Source organism: Euprymna scolopes, chromosome 3, assembly GCF_053919585.1.
Source record: "Euprymna scolopes isolate OS-2025 chromosome 3, ASM5391958v1, whole genome shotgun sequence".
In the NCBI taxonomy this organism is placed as follows: domain Eukaryota; kingdom Metazoa; phylum Mollusca; class Cephalopoda; order Sepiida; family Sepiolidae; genus Euprymna; species Euprymna scolopes.
In genome coordinates this window covers 158,684,619-158,706,434 of record NC_136484.1, presented here as the reverse complement: position 1 = coordinate 158,706,434, position 21,816 = coordinate 158,684,619, and the positions used below count along the sequence as shown (strand labels likewise).

The window sequence follows — 21,816 nt, the reverse complement described above, 5'->3', positions numbered from 1 at the left end:
ACCAGTTCATAAAATATTTCAAAGAAATGTGTGTAAAATAGAAATGAAAAATATTTTCAAATTTACAAAATTAGTTAAAAATAAACAGAAACTAAATTTGTTAATACGAATGTAGGATAGAAACAAAAATGAAATGTTGAATTAAATGAAATCTTCACATTGGATAAAATCAAACTGTTTAAGAATTTTTTTGAAATAACAATTGATCATTTTTTTTACAACACTCACTACTGTTTTCATATTGGATGCTATGTTCACACCATTTTAGTTAATGAAACAGTTTCAGGTTCATCTTATAGAACTTTGGAATCTGCATGAAATTTTAATCCTTGTCCAGAATTTCTCCCGATATTATAAAAAAATATATATTTTTTAATCTGTATGATGTATGTACCTCTGACAAAACAAAAATATTAGATTTCAAAAATCACAAAATTGATCAAATAAAAAATAAAATTTAATTAGTATCTGAAGAGTGACCATTTCACCTGTCATTTTAAAAACAATCTTAAGAAACAAAAGAAAATAACTTAATAATAATTCAAATTTGTGCGATTTTTGTTATCACTATTACTAGCTTAAAAATGATTTTTTTTTATATAAAAATAAAACTATTTGATTATTTCATATGATTTTTGGAATATGATATTTTCATTTTGTCACAGGTATGTACCTCTTCCAGATTTTATTTAATTTGAAAAGGTAGATGATATTAAGAATATAATTAATAATCACTTACAATTCTACTTAAATATGACTGATGGAGCTAGACAATCTACCCCTAGGTATCAGATAAAAGGTTTCATTTGAAATTTAGTTTACATTGAACAAAATGTTGTGAGAATAACATCAAAGATAAGAACAGTTGTCCAATAATCCAAAAACAACATTAAATTAGAATATATATAATGCTATTAAAAGAAATTTAATTTACAGTAACATAAACAAGGCCGATAGCCATTAGTCGCGTGCTCTCGTGTAATGACTGAACGCGTGAATGTAGGATTGACATGAAATTCTTAAAGATAAACTAAAATGACTGAAAAATGGTCTGAAATGATTTAAATAAATAAAAAGTAAATGATTTAGAATGACTTTAATGAAGTTAAGGATGAATTGAATGACCTTAAGAATGACTTGAATGCTTAAAAAATAACTGGAATTCTTCAAAAACAACTTGAACGATCTGGAGAATGATTTGAATGGCTTTGAGACTGACTGGTTGGAAAGTGGGTGATCATTTTACATTAAATTAATACAGAAAAGTTACAAACATAAATACAGCATGTAGAAGAACAGATACTACACTTTGATCTTGGCCAAGAAAAGCTGTATTTATTTGCTCCTCCACCGAGCAAATTAGGCACAAGGCCGATTTTTAATGTGAGGAGTGAAGGGGAAATAGGGACCAACTCCCCGGGGAGTAGGGGAGTTGGATAGTGACAATTGGTATGAAGGGTTGCCCCTACATTGACCAAGGTCTTATATGTGAGGTTGCCCACACATATGGTCTTTGCTTGCAGTATCTGCCGGAACAGATACTACACTTTGAGGTATTAAATCTTATTCATGTTAAAAAAATACAATCAAAATCAACGATGAACAAAAAACTTAGGCACATGGCCAACTCAAAAGGGGGGATTTTGGGGGTCGTTGGTCTAAATCTAAAAATTATTTCACAAAAGATTTTCAGAAAACTGTCAATTGAAATTTACATAAATGCTGATGTCAGTAATAATTAAAGGGAGACAAATCACCATATGACGTTTCTGGGCGTAGGAGTTGTCTCCCTTGAAACGCGGAAAAAAAAAATAAGAATAAGAAAACTACTAACCAATTTCTTGTGCAACGGTAGACAATTTGTCAGGTGACCGACTGATTAAAATAATTTTTAAACCGAGAGCAGCCAACTGAAATAGAATGGATAAAATTGAGACATTAATGAATGAATGTGCAACATTTTTAAAAATCCAAGGCATGGTTATTGACAAAAGTGCAAACAGATGAACAGGAGTGAATTACTAGGTCCAATCTCTTTCTTGTCGGTGAACCAATAAGATGATTAATCAAGGTGACAGTCACTGGGACAAAGAACCAAGCATAAAGATCAATATACAGGGTGATTGTAAAGTAACTTTATATTTTAAAATGCATACAAAATATTTTTTAAATACAATTTATACAATGAATATGAGAAGAAAGTATAATGCATGGAGTTTTATTTAAATTTAAACATAGGCGCCTTCATTTGCCACCAGCTTTTCAAGTCAACCAAGAATCGCATCAACTGATTTCACAAGAAACTCTTGTGGAATGGTAGTTATTAGTTCACGTATTCTGCCTTCAAGTTCTAAATTTTTTGGTTTGATTGAGTAGACTTGCTCTTTAAGGCAGCCCTAGAGAAAAAAGTCATAGGGTGTTAAGTCAGGTCTTCTGATCAGCTATTCGTGTCAATCGTAACGACCAATTTATCTTCCAGGGAATTGGCCATTCTGACATTTACGAACAGCAATAACAGTGTGGAGGAGCTCCATCTTGCATAAAAATCAAATCTTCAATATCGTCCCAAGCACTAATAATTGGTCAAATTTCATCTCTCAACATAATGAGGTACTTCCACACTTTACTATTTATGGCTCATGTTATATTTTGATTTATTATATTTCTATGTTTTTTTTTTTACCATTGTAATTCAGTTTATCTTTTTTCATAGAGTTTTAAAAGTTGAGGAAAAACACTTGGCTTTTTCCAGTCATTTCCGTCAGCTACTGAGCGAGCACAGGCCAACTTTGTGGAAATCGCTGGTCGTACAATGTGTAAGTATCAATCTGTGCTCACCTACTCGGCGGTCGCCAATGTGTGAGAAAACTGGAAGGAGACAAGATGAAAGAAAATAAGACCAGGGCACAGAGCATTGGGAATGGCGATTCTTGTCGAGAAAGAGAGCATAAGTTGCACATTAACATATGATATAAATTAGACAAGGCTCTAAAAGCAGAGTACAAAATTCTAATCTATATATTAATATGATAGTGTGTGTGTTATTTTCTGTGTCACCCTTACACCCGGGTTGTTTAGTTGTTATGTACTTCCATTTCTTGTAATAAATAATTTTACCAAAAATTCTTCATACATTTTGGTTTTGATTATAACTGATGGCAAGTAATCTATTTTTTTTTTATAAAATTCTTCATAAGTTTTGGTTTCGATTATGGCTGAAGGAACTCAAGTTATATATATATATATATTTCATTAAAATTTAATTCATAAGTTCCTTAAAAACACAACACTAAAACTTACACATATTTGTATAAACAGATATTTACATTTAGGTGACGTCTACACAAATTTATCTTCGAAATAAAAACTTTTGTGAAAACAAAAAGAAATTAATTCGTCTGAGCATTGGTGTGCATGAGTGGGAGCTTTCTTTTTTTTTAACACAAGATTTAGTTGCTGAAAATCAAGTCAGTATCTCAAAAGGCCGGAAATGAACATGGAAGCACAGATGCAAAAATGGTTTGTCTAAATGATCAGAACAATCACTGAATTTAAGAATAAAAAAAATGTTGAGAACAAGAGAAAAAGTGAGTTATTCTTTCCTGCCCTTTTTTATTCTTATGCTTATTGTTAAGAATTCTATCAAGCGATATTAGCTTAATTTAAGGGTTTCTCATAAGTTACCCATTTTTTTTTTTTATTAACTCACTTAAATTACTGTTAATATTAATGAAATGAGTGCATATTTATATAGACTTGTGATAGCATTCACCCGAGGTGGACTGAACTGGCTCCAAGTGAATTCGCTGCATTAAAAATTAAGGCAGTTCGTCCACGTCTGTCCAATGCAGATTCCTCAGCATACTTCAGCCATTCACAATTCCATTGTTGCACATCCAAGATGTGAAGGCCGGTCACAGCTTCAAAGTCGCCTTTGACAGTTCTTGTGCTATACCAGTAGCAGTGTTTATGCTAATGCTTTGTGAATAAGGTCACTTGGAGGATGACAAAGGGTGTGCCCAAACCATCAGAGCCTTTGTTTTCTACCACTTATCAAGGCCTGAAGGCCACTCGTGGATAAGAATTAATGAGTGTACAGTAGTCAATGGGACAATATCATAGCAATCATTAGTAGTTGAAATTTGGTAAATTGAATTACTTAAGGGGATGACTCATCAAGAACTTGTTTACGTTGGACTTGATAACAACCATATTGTAGTCAGGAAACAGAACAGACTTCCACAGGCGTTCAGCTCTAAGAAAGAAGCTTTGTTCATGGAATCTCCATTTAGGTTTAGGCACAAATAAAGAGTTGGGGAAATTATTGAGTGATTTCAGCTAAATTAATGTTTTCTGTGAAAGTTTGGCGAGGAGAGACCATAGATTGGAGCTCAGACGAGCAGTTGCCATGAAAATAAGGATAAAGCAGAAACGTCTTTTCTGTGGGAATGAGGTTGCAGGGAAGAGAAAAGGGCATCTCCCACTAGGCTACAAAGTCTATTTTGAACTCTGATAAGAAATATTTCCTCAAGTCTAGGAAGCTTAAATCACATGCAGATTGTGGTTTTTGGAACATAGTCGGAAAGACAAATTCTGAGAATATGCTGAAGATATCACTAATAACTTTCAGCCTTTGAACATCAGTTACTTGCGGGGGAATAGTTTTGCAGTTGTAGAGAAGGATCATGCAAATAAGATGCGACATTCGGTTGTTAGCTGGATTTATTTTCATGACCAAAGACAATTAGGAAGTTGACACAAAGCAGAGCAAGTCTTGATTCTAATTGAGATTTCATCTTTTTCCTGTCCTCTAAAAAAAATGGCACAGAGATAGTCGAAGTCTCAACGACTTCAACTATTTTGCCATTAAGGGTAATAGTGACTCCATGTGCTAGAAGGGTGTTAGCCAAGAGAATCTTTGCTTTTGAGATAGAAATTTTCATGCCAACTGCGCTACTGATACATCAAGTGCAGTTTAGATATCTGCCTATGTCTTACCTAATACTGCAATCTCGTCAGTGAAGCCAAGATCAGTGATAAGTTCTGCTTAACTTATACGCCTGGAACACTAGCTCCTCTCCTCTGCTTTGACATCCAGTTCTTTTCAGCTACATCATTGACTGGATCATAAAGTGTGTGTGTGTGTATATATATATATATATATAGAGAGAGAGAGAGAGAGAATAGAAGTAGAACAATAAAATTACAAATGTATAACACAAAACATTCATTATTAATTGTTTAAAAATAGTTGCCTTTGAATCGTTCATTTGTACTATACAAGTATTTCAAATAATACTGTTGTATTATTGGTTTAAATAACAGTAGACCATCTTGATGGCACAATAAAAAAATTTTTTAAATTCCCATTTATTCATTTAAAATTGCACAGAGATTAAGTTGTACATATTTCAAGAGTTCTCACTAAAACTACTGCCATATCAGTAAACATATCTTCATTTAAATACAATACACACACAATTTAAATAGTTGTTCGGTTTTGATATAGAGCTTTCTTTTCATTAGACAGAGACACCTTAATATAGTATAGATTCCTTAGAAAAAGGAAAAAAAACGTTTAATAGGAAATCAGATTGTATTTCATTAATACTTTTATTATTGTGACATATGCCAAGTATTTTTGTTTTTATTTTGGATCCATTCTAAATAAAGAGCTTATTTAAATAATTTTTTAAGTCCCCTTCGACCAAACTAATTTCAAGTCCTTTTTTTTATTATTCATTTGCAACTTATACGTAGACACAAAAATAATGTTGATATCTTTGTCATATTAGGACCTAATAAATTTTATAAATAAACTAAGGTACTAACAAGAAGGGAAGGAGGAATCAGAATAAGAGAGAGGCTGGTGGCTTATGATCAACATCAGTAGAAGGAGATGAATATGATGAGGTCAAAAATCAAGGGAGGTAATCTTGGCCTTAAATCAATTTGTCAGGTGTCACTAACAACCCAAGTAATGGTAGACTTTAATACAATCATTCCTATACGATATTCTCATGCATTTATTTATTAATTCTGAGGCAGGCTATACATAATTCATACAAAACGGCAAGAGAAAGAGCTGCGTATGGAAATGAAGATCAATGAAATAACAATCTTTTAATGTGTCTGTACTTGGTTCGTAAATATTAGTTTGAAGGAGATTATGAAACAAAAAGAGAGAAAAACGTGAATTTTGCAGGCAAGCCATCAAATTTGAATGGATTGCAATCATCAAGTTTTCTACTATGTCAGTGTGTACAGTTTAGAGGAATTAACAGGAGAAAGCAGAAGATTCTTGACAGCACCAATTGTTTTGGTTTTTGGCTTTCATCTTGTATACAGTTCACATAGAATTCTTTCTTTAACAAAAGCTATTTCTGAGTAAGGGTGTCAAAAATATTTTTTCTACTTTGTTGTCCATATGAGAAAATAGTATTACATTTAAAAGGGATATCTCTAGTATATGAATTACAATTTTTTTTTTCAGCACATTTAAACAAGGAAGAATGGGTTGGACAGAGGATACAGAAAGGATTAAGAAAGATGGAATAATGAGGGGGGGGAGAAAGATAAATAAACGGATGAAGAAAGAAGTAAAGATAAAGTTTTAATATAAAGATGTTATACACTAGTTTTATATGGCCCCTCACAATGTTGGGTAACTCTACTAGTTTATTTATAAAAGTTAATGTTAAATGAACATTCAAATAAGTTTCAATAAGGTTTAAATTTTTCAGACTCTAAAAACACAAATGGAATTTTCCTTTAATCCTACCTGGTCTCACTATAGATAATTATCGGTTACTTATTGTTCCTATCGTATTAGTCAGTCTTCTGCTTTCTCCAAAATAGATTGTGGTTGCAACAAGAAATCATCATCATATTGTATGAATCCGAAGATTCCGATATTTTTCTAATCAGAATTCTTTCTAGAAAGACATTGCGGATTACAAGATGGACTATGTCAAAGTTGCCAACATTTTAAGTGAGAGCAATTTCTGTGGAACAAACTAAATTCAAACTTAGTACACCCAGGTTGTCAGTTCATGTTATTAAACACTAGACCACCGTCATCTACCACAACAAGAAATAAAATAACAAAGTTGAATATATACCAAGTGCTGACGTATCCAATACTGATGTAGAGTTGAGAGACCTAGCTGCTGCACAAAAATCTTCACAAATTTGAGAAAGTGCAGAAGCATCCACTTGAAGACTTAGATAGGACAGACATGGTGCAATTTTGGGGTTTGACACTGGATATGAGACTGGAGGAGTATGCAAAGCCAAGGACTCAGCTGTCAACATGAGATGCAGTGTACTCATTTAAAGCCAGCTAAACCGCACCTCCATAAAGTAGACTTGTCCAAGAAGTCTCATTTATCTGTTGTAATAAGTCACGTCTAAGAAGATAAAGGAAATGCTTCGAAATGAACAGTCACACAAATATATATATAACTACTTCATTTACTCGCATAAAATTAATATACGAAAGTATAGATTTATGCGTAAACTTTAAGTATTTACTTCAAAAGTGCTCAATATGTAGGAAGAGCTAGTTAGTAATTTATAAAATATATATGGCGATTAAGCTACACTGAATATTCGGCGTTTCATCCACTCTAGGATTCGTCAGGCTTATGCGCATAAGCCTGACGAATCCTAGAGTGGATGAAACGCCGAATATTCAGTGTAGCTTAATCGCCATATATATATTTTATAAATTACTATATATATATATATATATATATATATATATATATATATATATATATATATATATACGCACATAAAATAAATAAAATCTTATAACATTGAGATTAAAAGGAAACAGTAATCCTACACCAAGGATGATTTATAATGAGTAAAATCTTTGTTTGGATGAATGAATAACAAATATTCACTTCAACTTGCCAACATTTCTATTAGTTAACACATGTATAAGCTAATCATAGCTAAAAACTTACTTTTATAACTTTCAAATTTTAATTTTATAACTGTTGGGTTAGCTCAAAGAGTAGTGAACATGGCTGAAACACTAAATGTTTTGATTTCGATTCTAGCTAATAGCATCCAAGTCTTTTTTTTTTTTACTTTTGAAATCAGTACTATATATTAGGTACAATATAATATGCATTAGACAATTGGCTCTGTAATAATAAATACGAAATTTGCTTGAATAAAAATATATTAAGCATATTTTCCAATTGGTGAGGTTGGACACTCGACTGCTAGTATTAAACAAAAACACAAATACTTGATTGTTTTCCCTAAAGTTTGAAATATTTTTTACAACATAACAAATTTTTATAAAATAGAATGTTTTGTTTGTTCTGATACAAAATTCTAATTTTATTTTGAACATATATAAAATCGAAATTTTATGTCTATGTGTAGACGTTGTTTTTTGTTAGCAATAAGATATTATCAACTAGAAATTCAGTTGATACTGGTTTCGTTTCATGTAAGAAAATTACAATTCAAACTTTATTAACAAATAGGTTTACACTTCTATAAATTTACAAAATTATTTTTTTATCGTTTTCATTTTTTTCATTATTCATTATTTATTTTTAATTTGTTTATTTGATTATTGTTGTGCCATTGAAATTTGAATTATCTTTATATTTGTTTTACAAATAAATAATTTAAAGTGTTCTGATATTACATATCTTTTCAGTCTCAGTCCTTCTACATTAAGACAATTTTTAATTCGTATTTCAATCCAGTCATTCGCTTTTTGGGAAGTGCATTTTCCCCACATTAAAAACTGACCTTGTTATAACTACCATCATAGGGAGACGAGCAAATAGGAATACATAAATTACAAACACAATAAAAAGGTTGGTATTGTAATTAATATAAAATTTCAAATTCTTGACTTCAATCATGCATCATGTCTAAAAATAGAAGGTCGGGTGTCTGCTGGATTTTGGTTGCCTATATGATCCCTAACCATGAGGTAATGGCGATACCTACCACTGCATCGTTGGCTCAGGACACCGCTTTGTTTCTTCCTTCTTTCTCCGGTGTTGCTTGGCACAGTTCGTCACAATATATATATGTATATATATTCCAGTGGAAGTATATAAGTATGTGTCTATCTCATTACATACATAAGTGTAAGAGTCTGCATTATAAAATAGTGAGGAGTATGGTCTTCTTATATCGTGGCATGCTCATGCCATAGATGAAATCATGTTAGTGTTCTCTATAGGCTTCGATCCATTGTTGGTCCAATTCCTCTGAAAACATCACATGATTTTGAACTTGGCAGAATACATGGGGTGGGTTACCATTACTTTCCCCAGTGCAGTGGCATCTGACTCACCTGTCTACACTTATCCGTTGTCTTTAGATCATCCGCATAGCTGCAGTCGAACAACATAACTTTTAATACCATAGAACCGTTGATCTGCTAGAAATTCATCCTATCTCAATGGCCATTTAACATTATTTTTTATCATTTAAATATAATATTTGACTAGCTTTTGATTTTGAAATCATATTTTCTTTTTTAGCCTTTTACATCAAGTGGCTTCATGCCTTGTCTGAAGCAATTTCCATTTTTAAAAAGGTGGTGGTCAGGGAGACGTTCAAGATTTTTGTTTTATATATAAATATTTCTCGGGTAAAAAAATATATACTGAAAATACCATAATGACAGAACGAACCTCTAAACATTTAAATATTTTTAGTGCTTAGTTAAATGGAAGCGAGTTGAATCATGTAGCGAGTTGAATCATGTAGACTTCAAATGGCAAAGAAAAAACATTCCACATCAAATTATCCAAATGCCATAGCAAAAAAAAAAAAAAAAAATTATTTGGCAAAGTGAAGTCTGATTTGTCAGTTTTTACTTTTTTTTTTTTTTCAGAAGTCCAAACTGACAAATCAGATTTCACTTTGCCAAATAATTTTTTTTTTCTTTTTTTTTTTTCAGAATAAAAATTATGCAGTTATGGTTAATATAACACTAAGCCTTCTTTTAGAATACTGTTGTAAATAATGCAATCAGTTATGCAGAATTCTGACTAGTTGATCTTTTATGATTATCAGCATACATAATATCTGGAAAGGTAAGAATTGAATTAACCCTCCTCTTATGGAGACAGATAATACTATACATACATACAATACAGTCTCAACTAGTGTTCAATCAAAAAAAAAAAATCATATGTCTTTCAATTTTGAATTGAGAAGGAAATTACTTGACAACTTCATACAAAATAAGATCACGTCTGGGGTCAGTATTTGTTATACATTTAAACGTTTACAGAAGCTTCGTCAGAACTTTCCAAATGTTTACAGAAGCCTGTGAAACAACCTATCAGAGGAGGTTATAATGATGACTACTGCATCCATGCTTAAATCGAGTTTCAACAAATATTTAAACTGTATGTGGATGCAAATATGTTTGCACTCTAATTTTATTTGCCAAATAAATTTGATTTGACCTTATTCAGCAACATTCATATTTTACAGAGTTATCTAGTTAGTAATGAACATTGCAGTGCCTTTCAAATTACACCTCCTCTTTGATGTATATTGACTGCACTTATGTGTCGGTTTTCAGTATATTGTGAGACTATAAAGCGAGATGATACAATTTTATCTATTATTTAATCGATATAATATCCTGCATGTTCCTTCCTTAGTTTATATATGATGTTTTGAAAAAAGGCCAAATACAAACTGCTTCAAAAAAGGCTCAATTCAAAAAATTATGCTTTAAAAAGACCAATCTGTCGACCCTGGACAAGAATGTGAGTGATCTCCCTTGGATCTTGCCTTGTTTTCAAATACCATTATAATAATATATGGTCATTGTTGTAATGATGTGAGAAAGGAACTCTACCCAATTTTGATGTACAGCAGTTCTCCTTCAAAGAAAGTCAGTGAAATGTTGCATAAAAAGGGAAAAAACAGGGCAATTTAACATTGTCTGTCAAGAGGTACTAAACTGAAGAAGTAAATTAAAGATTGTTTTTTACAATGTGATTTTATTATTTGTATTGAACTATCTAACAATATTACTTTCTGAGTATTTAGTAGTACTTATAATTTATCCCATTTGGGCCAGTTCTATATTTTGAATACTATTTGGTTGGCAATTTTCTCTGGGGCCAATCTTAAAGTATGGCCAAGCTAGCCTAGACATTTATGTTTATGGACGATACTACCTGTTGGTCAGCGCAATCTATGACTTCTTGGTTAGTAATTAATCATTAGAGCTGCGACAACAGTATATTCTTTTCATTGTTTTGATTCTTGAGTATACATCCGTTAATATCTTATAAGTTTTTATATAGACGGATGTGGTTCTCGTATGATTAAGTGTATCTGTGTTGGATATATACCTGAGAGTCAAAAGAATGAAAAGAATATTCTGTGGTCACAGTCCTATTATTCATTCTAGCAATACACACGGATGATAAAACGCTTTTGATAATTACGAATTTCAAGGGGGTTCTGCTAAAATAGTCATATTTTAAAAACCAAAGCATCTTATGTCCTCAAAATACCTCCGTTTTGTTCAGAAATGAATATACTTTCAAATAAATTAATAAATAATAATGTACATTATATATTTAAAGAGTTTTAAAGCAAATAAAGTGATAAAAATGCTATCATAAAACGGTGTTTTCAGTAAGGTTTTGTAAAGATGCCCCCAGATTTGTAAATGCTTGTACTGCATTTGTATGAAGAATTTTATCATGAAATTTAAAAACTAATCCAGAGGAGACATCAATTTCAATAGTTTAGGGTGTCTGAAATACTTTTGACCACTGGTTTTTTTTATTGTGTTAAAAAAAAAAAAAAAAAAAAAAAAGATTCAACATGACGTGTATTAAAAATTTAAAAAAAAAAAACTTTCTTCGGACACCCACTATTAAATAAATCTATCTTTTTACTGTTTTTTATCGATTAAAAGTATTACTTTATGTTTTCTCTTGTGGTAGCTAGCAATTTAAAATTATCATACCGGAAAAAAAAAAAAAAAAAAAAAAAATCATTTCTATTTTAAAAAAACTATCTAAAAACTATCTGTAATAGCAGCAGCAATACTATTAGTGATGGCATGGCTGTAAATAGATGGTTTTTAATTTTTATTCCAAAACAAATTGAAAAAATGTTTTTAAATATGACTATAAAAAAAATGTTCTTACATATTTAGTTACAGCTATTTATTTATGAAAACATAATTAGCTTAATTAGAGCTATTTGGTTATCAGAATATATAATTAAAGCAATCTCAACCAGTCCAGCATTATTTCTGGTCAAATTTGAAAAAAATATTTATATGATTGAAAAGACAAAAATAAGCTTTCTAAATGTATAACTTGTGTGTCCCTTTATCCATTGCATTAGATTTTAACTGAATTAAACAGTGTTTTGTTTTGAACAACTGAAAATGTGAAATTATTTTATTCACATGTGCGAGCGGTACCCCCCCCCCCCCCCCATTTTTTTTTTTTCTGTATTTTACAATTTTTTCAGCGGATTATAATCAGATGGACACTGATCTACCTAATTACATAAAAAAAAAAAAAAAAAAAAAAATGCAAAATCAATATTTAAATAATTTGTTGGGGATTTTCAGAGTGTGAAGTTGAGAAATAAAAAACGTCTTAAACTGGAAAGTTTAATGAAATAATGTGTCACTCGAACAAGAAATGTAATTGAAAAAGAAAAATCAAATTCATCCAAAATTTGTGATGTATTTGTCAGCTTTAGCAAAAAGTTTTTTGATATTTAAATAGGTGGGCAAAAAGTACTTGATAATTTTCCAAAACGTCCATTTTCTGTTAGAGTGATGTCACTTGCTTTAAATAAAATTTATTTTTGCCTGTGTCTTTAATTCTTGTAAAGTTTCACACCCTCATTTACATATTTCAAAGTAATTTGATGCTCAAAATCTAAGCCATAACATTTCCAAAAACCATTAACTATGAACCACAAACCATAAATATGAGTGTCAAACACCCTCTTAATGAAAAAAAAAATTGCATTAATCTTACCTCTAACTCCAGGTATGAGTGGCAAGCCTCCTAAAACCTTCTTTAGTCCTAACAATAACACTAAGTTAGAGTGGCATACTCCCCACTAAAAATAATTCCTCTGTAAGCTACATATAAGCAGCTAAAAAAGACCCTTGTACACGATTTATCTCCCATAAAAATAATAACTTGGTCAAATGTTCAAAAATGCTAGAATTGTCTTGAAATGGTGACTTATTTTAGATTAAATCTTTGTGAAACCCCCACTCTAAATTCTAAAATTTATGTATTTGTTTGTTTCTATTAAGTCTTCAGGATGTTGACACAATTTCCCTTAGACCAACTATTAACCCAAAGGCAGAGTGGCAAGCCTCCCCATCTTCCAATTATTGCAGAAATACCCTCTTAAACCACACATAATTGTCTTTAGAAAAAAAAAGATGCACAGAATTTATTTCTCATTGAAAAAAATGGTTAACTTCTCTAAAACGCTAGAATGGCTCAAAATGGGGAATCATTTTGCATTAAATTGTAAAATAATTTTGTTTATTTTTCATTAAAGTTTTTCAGGGTGTTCACACGTAGTTGTCTAAAAAGGTAAAATCACATATTTTGGAGAGGTGGTCAGATGGCTTTGGAGAGAGTAATGAAAGGTGTTAATCTACAATACCAAAGGAATATTGCTTATATTCATTTTTAAAACAGTCCTGGATTTCGATTTCAGTTTTTTGTACATAAAATGCATTACAATTCAACTTTGAGTGCTCTAACTTCTTTTCTTTTAATGGGTACATGGCATTTTTAAGGAATTGCAGCATATTTATGTTAATTATTCATTTATGCAAATTATTTGAAAACCATTAATTTCTGGAGATCTTCAGGGGCATATTCTGATTCATTGTACAAAAATATACTTACATGGCAAATTTCAATGCTTAATCTTGTGTTTTAACAAAGATATGGCATTTTTACTGGTAAAGTATTGTCAAAACTGTGATGAAACGTATAGGATCTTAAAGAGGAAAAATACCCAAACACGTGAGACACAAAAAGTCACAACTTCCTTATTTTTAATCGGATTTTAAAAAAAATTTTTAATTCTTAGTTTCTTTTTCTTTGAATGCCATTATTAAAATATTTTAAGCTATTTCAATTTTTTCATGGGTATTGCTAATCATTCCATTTGATCCCTAGATTCTTTCTAAGTCACTTGGAATCAACCATATCTAATTTCTTGTCTTGGCTGATTTTAAGATGCCAAGTTGCACTTTCATACAGAAGTATGGACAAGACGTTGCGGTTATAAAATCTGAAATAAGAAAAGACAAAACTTCTTACCTGCTCAGCATAAGCTTTTCCAATACCATCTGTTGATCCCGTTACGACTAGAAAAAAAGTGGCATCAAATTAAATAGGAAAACTTACTAAGGAAAACAATTTGTAAAGGATTTGAAATTGAATAAATTCAGTTGTAGATTTACTGGTTAATCTATCTGCATCAAGGTTTAGAATTTGAGTTACATTCATTAACAAGGAAAAAATAGTTTGATTGCTTTTTTATAAAGAGACTAACAGAAATACCCATCCCATGACAGGTTCATATTATGAATGTTTAAGGCACCCTTAGACTAATAATTAAATGTTGAATGCAAAAATTATTTAAGAATTTGGGTGCGATTCATGGAAAAGATTAGCTACAATACTCATGCAAGGATAGATTCATATAAAAGCACCTATAATAAATGGAAAAAAATGAACACAAAAACATTTTAAAATATATTGCAATAATGAAAACTGTAAGAAATAGAGCTTACATGACAGAAGTTGTGGGTTTAGACAAGAGTCCATTTTGTTAAAGTCATGATCAATTTGTTTAAAAAAAATCAAAAAAAAAAAAAAAATTTGCAGAATTGTTGGCATAATTGTGTTCCTTTTTACCTGCCACCCAATGAGAGGTGGGGGGGGGGGGCAGAGAGAGAAACACAAGTTCAGTTTTTAATGTGAGGAAAAATCCAGCTCCCCAAAACGTGGCATTTTGGATTGGAACAAAAATAAAAATGGACTCATTCAAAAACAGATTTCTCCTTCACTGAAAGAGGACAAAAAATAAATCAAATATAGAATGGAGTTGTTACAAAATTCATAGCCATTTTTTTACAATGAGAAGTGCTCATCCTAAATTGAACATCAACTTTTGCTAAAATTACTTTAGAATTTTTATGCAATTAGTATTTGATCAGAAAAACAAAATCTCATTCAAATTTAATTTTATTTTTTTCATGTTATCAAAATTAATTTTGTGTTATATCTCTGCCCAGACAATATTATACAATCTTGCAAGCATACTTTATTATAAAACATATTTTTAACTAGCAGGGCCACACAATATTGGCTTGGGAAAAAGTCTAACTTCTATCTCTTCCCCTGTTTGCCCCCCCCCTTTCTTCTAGCACCAATATGTTATTAATGAGAGTATATATATATATATATTTCTCATCGGTGGTTTACTATTAGATTGGGCTACCGTTCAAGAGAGCTGGAGAAACATAAGATTTTGTATTATTAAGGTCTTCCATAACAAAAAGGATTTAAATTGTATGAATAAATGTTTGTGAGGATTATTATTCACAATAAGGATTGAAACTTAATCCAGACTCAGAATTAACAGCCGAAACCAAGTTAATCAGACTTATCTTTCGGTTTGGACAAATAGGATTTTTTTTTTATAGCGAATACAAATATAGAATGAAAATAAAATCAATAAGATTGACAAATAAAAATTATTCAGATTTTTAAATTAGGATTGCATATTTTTTGAATAACCCAATTATGTTATCAGCTTAAAGGAACAGGTTTTGTGTATTTTCAGATTGATTTTTCAGAAACCATTTAAAAAAACCAAAAAACCCACTAACTTACTTATTTTTCTTGCAATAAAAAATAAGTATTCACATTATTTGTATTCTTCAGATGACTGATCTTTAGTGTTATTTTCAGAACATTTTGGTCTTTAGGTGTATTTTCTTGAACTCTAGAATCTTTCTGTCAAACTTGGGAGTCCAAAAAGAATTTTTAAAAAAAACCCTTTAATCCATGAGGGTCACATGCTCTCATTCCATCAGCCATGACTGGGTAGAAATCTATTATATAAATCTCACCTGCCTGTTTAAATGTATGTATGTTTATATGTCTGCTAAAATTTTGGACAGAGGCGACAAATTTTCATGAGATTGGTATCGTTTTGAAGCTTGGCCCTTCGAACAACAAATATAGAAAAATTGGCTAAAAACATTAATTCCTTCACCCTTAACTGGGCACTTTTCTACAGGGAGGGATCGCTTTCTTCGCTGAATATTTTCGAAGGTTATCCCCTCTTTTTGATTGACTAGCCTTAATTTAAACCTTCACCACTTCCGGTTTGGTGATGGACGCAACGGCAAAGACACCAGGTTTTCTTTCTTTTTTTTTTTTTTTTTTTTTTTTTACACTCTTTTCCTCCTTCACGGTCGAGCCTGCCTACTACGACTTTTTATTTTTTTGCGCTCAACACACACCTCCAAACAACTGGGTAATGCCGGCACCTAGGCTAGTCTTAAATAATTTGATAATTCGAAATTGTATTTGGAATGCTGCCCGCACTGAGGATCGAACCTACAACCTCTAGAACTTACAACTGAATTCACCAAATGCTTTATTCACTATGCCATAGGTCTCTGCTATCCCCATGGATGAAAATAAAGGGTTCCATTTGAAATTTCATGCAGATTACAAAGTTTGACAGAAAGATTTCAAAGTTTGGCAACATACACCTGAAGAATGTCTGAGGTTCCATTGACCGAAATATTCTGAGGATAACGATCAAGATGAGAACGGTAGTCCGAAGAATACAAATAATATGAAGAATTCTCATCTCAAAATTTCAAAAATAAAACATATTTGAATTAGAATTTATAAGAAGCCGTACTAGAAAATTTGTTTTTCTTTTTCCTTGCTTATGGCATGACATCATTAGAAAAGTAAAGTTTTTTCAAATGCTCCAATCAGAAAGATCGCAGGAAATTCATTAGATTTTTCTTTTTCTCAATGTAAGTGTTGTGTGAATTTGAATTGAATTTAGAAGTTAAGAAGCCAAATACAATGTAGACTTTTTTTTTGAAGACGTATATTGTCGAAACGAAGTTCATTTTAATTTAAAAAGAAAATATATTTTTAAAAATTGTGCTGTATTGGTTATCTAAAGACATTCTTGAGTAAAACACAAGTAAATGTCTCAAAAAAGGCAATAAATTTTTGCTAAATTAACGTCATTAAATTATTGAGACAGGATGAAAAAGTAGTAATATTTTTGCTTTTAATTTCTTTTTACATCACAAAGGTTAAAAGTATTCATTTGTAAGAAATCAATAAGTGTTTTAATTATTTGAAAATTAAAAAAAAAAAAAAAAAAAAAAAAAGAAAAGGTTATTCTGAACTTTTAAAATAATAATGATCGTCCATCGCTTGTGAAAAAGAACATGATCATGTAATTGTTTCAAGGGTCCAGATATGGTTCATCAATCAGATCCAAACTCTGAAGGATAACCCGCATAAGGCACCTGTGGGATAATTCTGTAGCAAAGGTGCTGACTGCTTTGTCTTCTAGAACAGCATTTTTCTCTTGTGTTCCTCAATGTATGAAGATTAAGCAATCGTGACCATTTTGTGGCCTGCAGTACGTCAGGAACATCTGTTCTCAGTTTGTTTTTTCTACAAATCAGAATTTTTAAAAATGCATGTTTTGTTTACTTTTGTAATGATCCAATGCTCAGGTGACATGAAATCAGTGCTATGGAGAGTGGAGGAAGTGTGGCAGAATGACAGGATCAAATATCAAAATGGGAGGGTACTTAGTTGTCTCCCACTGCAAAAACTGTGACAGCAGTGGTGGAAAGTGGGATTGAGAAGTCAGCGCGCCAGAGGAGAGACACTGACCTGCAAAAAATGCCTGGTAGGCCTGTTGGCATTCCCCGGTAAGGGCGCCTCAAGCGATTAGTAATAAAATAATACCTACTCTTTGTATATACAAATTGGGGGGATGCAGGGCTTCAATCATATTCAAACTATTTTTCTTTCTTATATTTTTCAGTACTAGGACTTTGACTTGAATATTTGAGACATACAACCAATAAGTTGGTCTTGATCAATACCTCTACATGCAACAAGATAGGATAATTAAAAAAAAAAAAAAAAAAAAAAAAAAACATGCAAAATAATACATAAAGGTCGCTAAATCAAACTATCTCCCCTTCTCTTAATATTTTTCAGTACTAAAACTAATAATGGGAGTTTCTGAGGCATACAATCAAGGAGTTGGTCCCAGGCATCACCTCGGCATGCCATAGTTTCAGATATAGCGTTGTGTAAGATACTCTTCTTTTCAAACACCAACATTCTTGACCTTCAGTTTGTAACTAGGATTAGCAATTATGTTGTTAATATAAAAAAAAAAAATTTTTAAATGCATCTTAAGTTAAAAAGAAAGAACGTCACTTGCCATGATTCTTCCTACTAAATAGCCGAGATACATAATTACAAAAACATTATGTATGTATGTATGTATGTATGTATGTGTTATGGATGCGATTAATTTATTTACCTTCTCTGAAGGAGAAGGTCAGACACAAGGTCAGGATATGGGTTAGATGACAATGTTTCTATGAAATGAGCAGGATTTGAACCTGGCACACTCAGGTTTTCAGTCCATTAACCACTTAGCTACTGTCACCTCTATCATCAGTGAATTATTAAATTCTCATGGACGTGAGTAGCCAGTGGCACAAAAAACTTAAACCAAAAATATCTTTAAAATGCTTAAATCAAGATAATTGTCCAACCTGAGGGCTAACAGCCCTCTATGTAAGTGGAGAGACGGAAGCGCAAAAAACAACTTTTTTCCTTAAAATAAAATAAAAATTCAATCATTTTCAACTAGTCAAAATTAAAAGACAATGAATTCATATACAAGTATAAGAAACAGGAAGTCATTCTTTATTGAAGCAAAAGTCATCTAGCTCTTCTATCCCTTTATGAATTGTTTTAAGTCCAAGCCTTCATACAAAATTAGCATTTTCAAAACGAACTATCATGAGAGCAAAAAATTAGCCTTTTTTTTTCCCAAACCTTAGCAAGAGTGACGGATGTTGAGTTGGTTCCTGAACAATCATCTTCATAACATCTAATGCAACAATCACAAGAGAAACTACATACCTGCAAGAGAACCGCCTTACGAAATCAAAAACTATTGAAAAAAGTAGCCAGGGATACTGTCAGTCTTCTCAGGACAAGCTGAACAATACACAGAACAGATATCAACCTACAATTTGTACAAAGTTCCACACGTCATGAAGATCATGTTCACTCAAATTTGATACCTTTGAGCACGTTTCCAGCAAACACTATATCATGTTGCCCCAGAACTTTGAAAAGGAACTTAAACGCAGTTCAAATGACTATATTGAGTTGCTGTCCATTGTTAAGTGATCAGTGGAATAGGTAGTTGTGAAAAGGCCATACATGTGGCAGTATGACTCAGATTCATGTCACATCTACGAGAAAATCAATAGTTGTCAGAGAATTTCCATGATTTCACCAATTTCAACTCACCGGATTACAACTCCGTTGACGTACAGTTGAGAAATACATAAAAAAAAAAAAAAAAAAAAAAAAAATCAACCGTACTGTCTGCAACACTAAATAATCAAATTCTGTCCAATCATAACAATTGTTACCAATCATCATTGTGTTGTCTCACCATTCATCTGAAATTCATGTAACCCCTATTTTTCGAGTAATTTGACGACTTTTGATAAGTGGTGACACTTTGTTTAACAAAACAAAAAAAAGAAAAGTTCATTGCTAAAATCAAACTGGTGTTCAGGCCTCTTTTAAAAGAAATTGATGTGCATGAAGATTCAAGTTCTGCCTGTGGGGAGGGTAGAGATTCAGAAATGTTTCTTTTAGCAATACATACGGAAGATGAAACGCTCTGAATAATCACAAATTTCAAGAGGATTCTGCTAAAATAGTCATATTTTAAAAACCAAAGCACTTTTAAGTCCTCAAAATACTACCATTTTGTTCAGAAATAAATATATTTTTCAAATGAATTAATAAATAATAATGTACACTATATATTTTAAGAGTTTTAAGCAAATAAAGAGATCACAAAACCACGTTTTTGATAAGGTTTTGCAAATGCTTGTACCACGTTTGTATGAAGAATTTTGTCATGAAATTCAGAAACTAATCCAGAAGAGACATCAATTTCAATAGTTTGGGGTATCCAAAATACTTTTGACCACTCGATTTTTTTTTGTTGTGTTAAAAAAAAAAAAAAAAAAAAAAAAAAAAAAAAAAAGACTTCAACATGATAAGTATTGAAAATTTTGAAAACATTTTCTTCAGACACCCACTGTTAAGTAAATCAATCTTTTCACTGTTTTTACCCACTAAAAGTATAATTGTATGTTATTTTCTCTTATGGTAACTAGCAATTTAAAATTATTATACCTGGAAAAAAAACCATTTATCTTTTATTTTTTATTACATTTTCACCCCAAACAAGGCACATTGCCACTTTGATGTAGGAGGCTAGGGTACAGTGGTACTAGGTGAAGAGTTGGGCAGCAACATTACACTTTAACTTCTGCATGTCAGTACAGTCGGGGAAGCAGGGACCCGGAAGGGAATTCCAAAGTCTAGCTGTTCTGGGGAAGAAACTACTGGAGTAGAAGGCTCTCTTGCATCTAGGGATCTCTACTGTGAAGGGATGGGATTTAGCTGCTTGTCGGGTTTGTCAGAGGTATTTACGTCGAGGGGGCACAAGTGCTTGCAATTCGTCAGAGCATTCACCGTTAAAGTACTTGTAGAACAGGCAGAGGGATGCAACATTTCGATGTGGCAGAGGCTGAAGTTTACCTGACAGTTCAGGACCTATCAGATTCGCGACTCTCTTTTGAACCTTGTCTAGGAGCGAGAGACTAGTAGCAGATGCACCAGCCCAAATATGACAACAATACTCCAACAATTTTTATTTTAATCTTAGTGGAAATGTATTATTTTGTTTAAACAAAAAATACCTTTACTAAAGTTATGGCTTTCAGTAATAAAAAAAAATTAAAAATTTTTGCTTTTTTTATGAAAATAAAGCATTGTAAAAAATAATTTTTAAAAAATTTAATTTTTACAGGAACATTACGATAAAAGCCCCTAAAATCTGTATTAATGAATTCGATATAACTCAAAAAAAAAAATGAATTTCTCGAACTACCAATATTATCATTGAATTAAGCAATGTTTATTTAATATTTTCACACAAAAAAATTATAATAGGAAAAAATATTTCTACTTTTTTTTTTAAATTACAGGTTTTGCATAATTTTTATATGTAAGATTTTAATATTTTCCTTTCTTGTAAGAATGTGAAACTTTCGGCATAACAATTTTTATATAATAATGAACAATAATTTTTTAAAATTTAATTTACAAACAAGAACATAGAAAAATAATTAAAAAAATGGAAAAAATTATACAAAAATTCAGAATAGGAATGTACGGATGCACATCTGGGGAAAAAAAGAAAGAAAACTAGCATCCCCCTTCCTCCCTTTTAATTACATGACGTCATTTTCACAGTCTTTCGACTGGCTGAAATTTTGGGCTTCCATACATTCCGTGTTTACAAAACTTTGTTTGTTGCATTTTGCGAACGGCAGAATCACTCGGTTTTTGAGCTAATTAATTTGTTTTGTACAAACAAGGTGTTTCTTTT

At 31.5% G+C, this 21,816-nt stretch overlaps 1 protein-coding gene across 1 annotated transcript in view; it reads right to left on the bottom strand.

The window, feature by feature from the left end:
- Positions 1 to 21,816, bottom strand: part of LOC145260181 (very-long-chain 3-oxoacyl-CoA reductase-B-like) — an 88,597-nt gene that overhangs the window by 56,658 nt on the left and 10,123 nt on the right. The window contains exons 2-3 of the mRNA XM_080118008.1: positions 14,346 to 14,392; positions 1,835 to 1,910 (exon numbers count right to left, since the gene is read on the bottom strand). Coding sequence (XP_079974134.1) covers positions 1,835 to 1,910; positions 14,346 to 14,392 — 123 coding nt within the window. The remainder of the gene's footprint in view (positions 1 to 1,834; positions 1,911 to 14,345; positions 14,393 to 21,816) is intronic.